The sequence below is a fragment of the Chinchilla lanigera genome, unplaced genomic scaffold, assembly GCF_000276665.1.
Source record: "Chinchilla lanigera isolate Chin_1 unplaced genomic scaffold, ChiLan1.0 scaffold00036, whole genome shotgun sequence".
NCBI classification, from domain to species: Eukaryota; Metazoa; Chordata; class Mammalia; order Rodentia; family Chinchillidae; genus Chinchilla; species Chinchilla lanigera.
In genome coordinates, this window is record NW_004955437.1 from 3374726 (window position 1) to 3382390 (window position 7665).

At 58.0% G+C, this 7665-nt stretch overlaps 1 protein-coding gene across 2 annotated transcripts in view; it reads left to right on the forward strand.

Annotated features, from left to right (window-relative positions):
- The window catches only part of Fance (Fanconi anemia, complementation group E), a 12946-nt gene extending 5599 nt beyond the window's left edge, over positions 1-7347 (forward strand). Inside the window, exons 3-10 of one of the 2 annotated variants that reach the window (XM_005389553.2) lie at positions 1557-1601; positions 1833-1901; positions 2189-2332; positions 3184-3307; positions 3487-3565; positions 3870-3936; positions 5015-5140; positions 6927-7347. In XM_005389553.2, the coding sequence (XP_005389610.1) occupies positions 1557-1601; positions 1833-1901; positions 2189-2332; positions 3184-3307; positions 3487-3565; positions 3870-3936; positions 5015-5140; positions 6927-7028 (756 nt within the window). In that variant the 3' untranslated portion in view covers positions 7029-7347. Of the gene's footprint in view, positions 1-1556; positions 1602-1832; positions 1902-2188; positions 2333-3183; positions 3308-3486; positions 3566-3869; positions 3937-4298; positions 4628-5014; positions 5141-6926 lie in introns of those variants that run through there. The other variant, XM_005389556.2, reaches the window with a different exon arrangement.
- Positions 7348-7665: the final 318 nt, after the last annotated feature.

Below are 7665 nucleotides of genomic sequence, written 5' to 3' on the forward strand. Positions count from 1 at the left end.
TACAGGAAACATATCACTTATTTCAGTTTCCCACTGTTCCCAATTTTTTGCTTGACTGTCTCTGATTTTACATAATCCTTCGTAATAATCACCCCATTGTTGGGATGGTTGTACTTTAAAATCTCTTTTTGCGTGATATCCATCCCATGGATTTTTAGGGTGTGATGTCTGAGTAGTGCCAGCAGGTGGCGCTGCAGGGTAAGCCAGAGGCTCGTCCCAGTCAAGTTCCGCTTTCACCAAGGGGTGGGGCTTATTGTGTGACAAAGAGGAAGTAGCCCGGGGCGGGAAGTTTTTGTTCGGAGCCATCATGGGTGGAGGATTTTTACTCGGGGCCATATTTGGCTCTTGTTTTAAAGAAGCGAGTGAGGGGTATATATTGTGTGGTTTAGGCTGGGGAGTCAGCGGTTTTATATCGTCTGGCTTGGGGGTTTCTTTGGCGTTTGGCTCGGATGGGAGGGGCACCGACAGGGAGAGGTCTTTCTTGGAGCTGCCGTGGCACAGGCAGGGGAGTCCGCCAGGAGAGGGACGGCTTCCGAATCCTCCCCAGTAATGCTTTCCGAGCCTGTTAAGCAAGCTCTGATAGTCAGTAAAGTAGGCAGGAGCCCTACGGGAAAGATTTTCCCTTCATGTTGTTCGGCCGTTTGGACCCGCTGGATAAGGAGGGACCGTGTCTGCGGGTCCCACAGATTAGCAGTTTTCAGCCAAGGATTAAAAGGAAGGAGAATCCCCCAGTACTGGGAGAGGGTCTTATAAGAGACTTTACAATGTCTAGCCTGTAAGAGCGCAGCAAGTGCCCGTGCCTGCGGGGGCTGGTCCTTACGAAGCGCGGGGCCCATGATGTGGGCGGGGGCCACTTACCGACTCCCGGGGGGCGCACAGGGTCCCCGTTCAGGCGCCACTTGAGGTTGAACCTCTCGGGTTGAGGGACCTGGGCTCGTGGTAAGTGGCGACGGTGAACAAAGAGGACACCGGAGACCAGGCTGATGGCGCCCATCCGGTTTATTGCGGAAGTACCTGGTGTTTTATTGAGCAGGCGAGAGGCGTGGCAATGGAGGCTGCCGGGCGTGGTTTGGAGGCGGTACTTTTGGCTGGGGGGCTGTGCGGAAGTAAGAGGTCAGAGCCGGACATCCTAGGCAGGGCTACTCACTCGGTGTGCGGAGGACCTGACGAGTCCGAGTGTGCTCAGACGCGCTCCTCTGCCACGGCGGTCAACCAGACCTCTGGACCTCCCTTCCCCACAGGGAGGGAGCTGTGGGAGGTGGTGTCTTTGTCCTAATGATCTGTAATGTGGGTGGTGAAGGGTACAGGTGCGGGGAGAGGCCAATCTTGCCAGCACCCAGCCTGCGCTCCCTGCCCGGGTTAGGTCTGCCTCATCCGTGGTCAGTGCGCAGAAGCCCTGTCCAGCGGGATCCTTCGGCCCATTGCAAGATGGAGGTCCGTGTTCTTAGCGCTTTCCAGTCATCTCTGCCCACGCTTCACTGCCAGGGACATGGGGACGGGGCTCAGGGCTGCTCTGTGGGGCAGGGACTTAGCAGTGACTCGCTTCTCCCCCACAGGACCAGCTGCCCAGGCTGCAGCAGCTGCTGAAGACCTTCGGGGAGGTGAGAGGCCCTGGCCTGCACACAGTAGCCCTCCCTCCACCTCCTGCCTGGGAGGCCCCAGTGCACAGGCTGGGGTGGGAGGCAGGGCTGCAGGGTCACAGCCAACAGGCATGATCCACTCCTGCTAGCACCTTCTAGAATCTCAGCCACTCACTTTGCCGATGGAAGGGGTGGCCTCTGGGACTTGTTAACAGGGTCTCTGCTAGGCCTGTTGTGACTTTGCCTCCCCAGGGATTGGAGGGGCCAGGGGACACCCCCCCAGCAGAGCTGCAGCTTCTCCACGAATGCAGTCCCTGCCAGGTGAGACCAGAAAGCCTGCCTGGCCCTGAGGCTATGGTGCCCCCTGCCCTACACTTTCCCCATGTGTGCTCCTCTACTTCCTGTGGGAACTGGGGAGAGAATTCGACCTTTGTCTCTGGGTAGGGTCACTGAGTGGTTCTGAGTCCAGTTTCCTGCCCAGGTGAGCAGGGCAGTTCTCCTCACCTTATCTTGCCCTGGGGCGGCCTTGCTCTGCCCCTCTGGCCCCTTGGCTGGTGCCAGCCTAGTAGAGCCAGACTGAGTGTTTGTGTGTCCCCCTCCCGTGGCAGGTGGAGTGGGTCTGTGCCCAGCTGCAGCTCCCGCAGCTCTCGGACGCTGGCCTCCTGCGGCTGTGCACCTGGCTGCTGGCCCTGTCCCCCGGTCTCAGCATCAGCAATGCCACTGTGCTGGCCAGGAGCCTCTTTCTGGATCGTGTAGGTGTTCTGGGAGGCACTGGAAGTGCTGGGGACAGTGGGGGGGGGTCTGAGCCCTGGGGGGGTTTGCTGGGCAGACAGTGCACTGGCCCTACAGGCATCTGGCCTGTTTGGGGCACCTGGGACAACCGAAGGGCCTCTGGTGAGCTAGAACCCGGCCCATGGCCAGCTACCCATTGGCTCTTTTTTGCCCCGGAACCTTCCAAAAGCTGATTGAGTGACTTTTGAAGATTTGGGAGCTGGGGATGGGAACTATTTGTCTTTTCCACAGGGTGGGTCCACGTGAGTCTTCAGTGAAAGAACTTGGTTCTTTCCTCCATCATAACATATATCATCATCTGGGAGATGTGTCTGATAAACATTTGTTGAAAGTGGGGTGCAGGGATACATGCCTGTAATCCCTGCACTCAGGGAGGCTGAGGCAAGAGGAGTGCAAGTTTGAAACCAGCCTGGGGAATGTAGCAACTTTATGAGACCCTGCCTCAAAATAAAATTTAAAAAATTTTTTTTTGGTTTTTTTGAGACAGGGTTTCACCATGCACTTCAAGCTGGCCTTGAACTCACTTTGTAGCCAAGGTTGGCCTCCAATTCACAGCGATCTTCCTGCCTCAGGCTCCCCACTGCTGGGACTACAGGTGTGAGTCACCACACCTGGCTAAAAAGAAAAAGGGCTGGGGATGTAGTTCACTGCAAAGGTCTTGGGTTCAATCCTCTGCACCTGATGCACACATGCAACTAATAATAATTTTAAAATAAATGTAAAAATAAAGGGCTGGGTACAATCCCCAAGCACCAAAAAGATATTATGGAAGGGATGAGAACTGAGTTGCCGTTTCCCGTCATTGCTGCAGATCCTCTGCCTGGCCTCCTCAGCCTCCCGGCTGCTCAGAGCCGCGCTGACCTCCTTCTGTGCCAGCCACCCCTACCCCGTGTGCAGTGCCCTGCTGGGCCCCGTGCTCCAGGCCCCGGGCACAGGTAACGGAAACTGGCCCCATGCGCTGCCCTCTGCCCCCTTCCCCCTTCCCGGCACCTGCACCTGGCCTGGCGCTGGCGGGGTTGGGTGTTCGGTGAGTAACACCTGCTGCTGCTCTGATGAGACCCTTGATTCAGCCAAGCCTCCTTCTCCGCACTTCTCTTCCCTGTGCCCCACCCAGGCCCGGCACAAACAGAGTTGCTGTGTCACCTGATGAAGGAGGAGACCCTGGAGCCAGATGCTCGGGCCCTCATGCTGGGGTGAGTGTGCGGCCCTGTGCCTGGCACATCCATCTTCTCCCCACGGCCAGGCCCTCCTGCCACCACCACCGTGGGAGCCAGCCAGGCCTCGACGCTGAGCCTGCAAGTGTCCCCGTACTGGGCCTGCACACTCACCTCGTGCCTCACGCCTGCCCAGCCCAGGCCTGCAGGCTTTTCCAGTTCCACCTCTGCAGGCGTGGGGCTGGCTCCGTGTCCCCGGCCCTTGGCCCTGTGAGGAGCAGCAGCTGAGTGCCGGGGCTCCGTGAGAGGCCAGGCTGTGCTCAGCGGGGCCTCTGCTTTGCAGGCAGATCTTGGAGCTGTCCTGGAGTGAGGAGACTTTTCTGGTATTACAGGTGCTCCTGGAGCAGCAGGTGAGCAACAGCCTTGGAGACGAAAAGACAGGGAAGGGCAGGGGGCTCTGGAGGGCGTGGGCTCTGGGTGTCCGTGTCTTTGGTGACAGAAGGGAAGGCGGGACGGCAGTGGGGGACTTCACAGCTTACGAGGCTGGGAGCAAAGAGCTGACCACACGGCCCATCCAGCTCTGCCTGTTCTAGCTGCAGGCCTTGTGGCAGGATTTTTTGATGTGCATACGCATTTAATTCTTGACTGGGTGACAGAGTCATGCGCTCACAGAGTTGTAAGTTATTTATGTCCTAGTCACTTGTCACTGAGACGGAACACTAGACCCACACAGCCTGGAGGAGGACAGAGTGGTTCTGGCTTGACCTTTCAGGAGCCTCAGTCCCTGCATGGTCGGTGACTCCGAGGCAGGGACGGTGTGGTGGAAGGAAGGAGAAATGGTGGGAAGAAGGAAGAGGCTCCTGTCATTGCTGCCAAGAAGCCGAGAGACAAGGGAAGGGAAGAGCCAGGGAGGGAGATGGTCCCACGCACTGCGACTCCCTCCTGCCAGGCCGTCTCCCCACACCCTCCAGCTCCGAACTCCCGGGAGATCAGATCGGTCTGCTGATGAGCACAGCGCCCCACCATCCAGTCACTTCCCAAAAGCCTGCCTTTGCGGGTGTGAGGCTTTGGGGGCACGCTGCAGATCCAAACCACAGCATCCTATCTATCTATCTGCCTGCCTGCCTGCCTAGCTAACCATCCATCTATCCATCCTGTCTGTCCCACCCATCCATCCACCTATCCATCCACCTATCCATCCACCGGTACTGGGGATTGGCAGCCAGGAAGCAAAGCTGGACCCCAAGAGCACCCGCAAGGGGATGCAGCCAATAGCCTAACTCCCTCCCATGAGGCACCTCCCCCCGGGAACGCAGCCTTCAGCACATGGGCTTCTGAGGACACTGCGGAGCCATGCTGCTAGAACTCTTGCATAAGCTCCCGCCAGGCTCACCCAGCTAGGAGATGGAGGCACAGGGGACTGAACCCAGGGCCGAATGAAGAGCTGGGCCTTTCTCACGGTGCCACTCCGTCTCCCGATGCCTGCAGGTGGAGACGAGCCCCGAGCAGTTTGCCGTCCTCATGGAGAAACTCTGTGAAGTGGGGCTGGCAGCCCCCACCTCCGTGGCCTGTGCCAAGCTCATGCTGACGATGATGACCAAGTACCAGGCCAGCGTGAGTGTCAACGGGGCCACGGGACTGGTCCTACTGGCAAGGCTGCTCCGGGCCTGCCAGAAGGGGTGCACATTTTTGCGGAGGGATGAAACCCTGGAGTGTTTGCCAAGCAAAGTGCACGTTCACCTCCAGAATGTGGGCTTCGGGGCTGGGTCTCCCTGGGCCAGGTGCTGTGTGGGGTCCGGGGACCGATGTGACGATGTCGCAGTCCCTCCCCTTGAGTGGCGGTGCCCCGGGGCCGGGCTCGTGAAGGGAACAGACGCGATCATCAGGTGCAGCTGAGCCCTGGGCGCAGCAAGGGCCTGCCGGGCCGGGGCCCTGCGTGGGCAGCAGGTTCTGAGGTGTGCCACGGCTGGGGCAGAACAGTGTGGGAGCAGTGGGGAGGGGAGGAGGCTGGGGAGCGAGAGTCACCAGTGGTGAACACTTACACCGCCCTCGCTCTGCGGGGGCACAGCTCTGAGCCCTTCGCCTCTATGATCTTTTTTTGTTTGTTTTGTTTTGGTTTTTTCCTGGTACCAGGAATCGAACTCACGACCTCGCGTTTGCTAGGCAGGTGCTGTGCCGCTGAGCTAAATCCCCAGCCCTCGCCTCTATGATCTTGCTAGGATAGCCCGTGCGTGTAGGCCTCGGCGTGACGCTGCCATGAGTGCCTGCTTTCGTTCTTTTTTCCTCTCTCTCACTTGCTCTCTCTCGCTCTCCTTTCCAAGATAGGGTCTTACCATGTTGCCCAGGCTGGTGTCAAACTCCTGGGCTCAAATGATCCTCCTGCCTCAGCCTCCCTAGTGGCTGGGACTACAGGTATGCACCGTGGTGCCTGGTAGCTCCATGTTACAGATGAGGAATTAAGACTCAGGTTAAAGGAACTTGCTCAGTGTCTCACTGCCAGGCTAGCAGCATTCTATGGAGGGCCCTCTAGGTCATGGGCTGGAGCTTTATCTGTAGTTTTCTCTTGAGGATTATATGTCCTTGACTTGGTGTCTTTCGTTTTTTTGTTTTGTTTTTTTGGTCTTTTTGAGACAGGGCAGCTCAGGCTGGCCTTGAGCTCAGTTTGTAGCCCAGGCTGGCCTTGAACTCATAACCATCCTCCTGCCTCAGCCTCCCGAGTGCTGGGATTATAGGCGTGTGCCACCACGCCTGGCTGTTTTATCTTTTTTCTTCTTTCCTTTCTTCCCTTCTCCTTTCCCCTCTCCACCCGTCTCCTCTGCTTCTTCTCCCTCTCCTTCAGGGTCACAGCAGTGTAGTTCAAACTCACCCAGTCGCCCAGGCTGGCCTTGAAGTCATGATCCCCTGCCTCCGCCTCCCTCGTCAGTGCTAGGGTTATAGCAGCTGTGCAGCAGTACCCACGGCTGGTGTTCTCTTTTTCTTGAGGGTCACAGGCACAGGGCCATTTGTCAATCTCGTGAGATTTGCTGCAGACCGCAGAGACGTAGTAACATAAACATGCATCCGATGCACAGCTTGGAGCTGCTTCTCCCTCACTGGTCCTTGAGTTGTGGCTTCCTCTCTCTGTCCTTCAGCAGAGCCTGTGGGTAAAGGCCTGGGGAATGACAGCAGCCAGATCCTGACAGATGAAGGGGTTGGGGTTGTAGCTCAGTGGCACAGCATCTGCCTGCCAAGTGCAAGGTCCTGAGTTTGATTCCCAGTACCCCCCCAAAAAAAATCCAGTGTGTCTTGGGCTGGGAATATAGCTCAGTGGTATAAGCACCTGCCTGGCAAGCAAAAGGTCCTGAGTTCAATTCCTGGTACCAAAAAAAAAAGATCTTGACAGATTCTTTCTTGTCCCCAGATCACTGAGACGCAAAGGCTGGGCCTGGCTGTGGCCCTAGAGCCCAACACCACCTTCCTGCGGAAGTCCCTGCAGGCTGCGCTGAGACGGCTGGGCCGCTGACCATCGGTCCCTCTCCCGGGACAGCGTCACCAGCTTTTGAAGGACATTTCTGCTCTGCCCCCTGGTCCTGACCCCTTGCCTCAGGGTAAAGGCAGAGCCAGGCATCCTCAGGATCAACTTCCTCCCTGGGCGAGGGGCATAGAGCCACCCTGGCCTCTTGGCGGCGGGGCTTGCTGGGCCGAGGGGCGGGATGAAGGGGCTGCTGGCCCAGCTCAGGTCTCACCACTGCAGGGACAGAGGCTTCCTGAGTGATGTACCTATAGTATTTAATAAACAGCAGGAGGCTCCGTGACTCCTGTTAGCGTCTGCGTTCCGTTGACCCGGGTGTGTCTCACCTTCCCCACTCGCCACGCAGTGACCAGGCATTTTCTTTCCAGGGAGCGGAAGGTTGTAGAGCGTTGATTCTGAAATGCATTTGTTCACATTCCACGGGCCGGTGCCGAGCGGTGCCACCCACCGCAGGCCCGTGGGAGGTGACTGTCGCATAGGTGAGGTGCTCAGCCACTGCCAGCAGGGGATCAGAGCGGGGACTTAAAGGGTCGGGTGGCCCGGTGTGGCGCTGAGGAAGGGCGTGGGCGGATGGCATGAGGGGTCTGCAGGGCTTTTCTGGGCTGCTGTGGGCTGAGACGAGGACGGG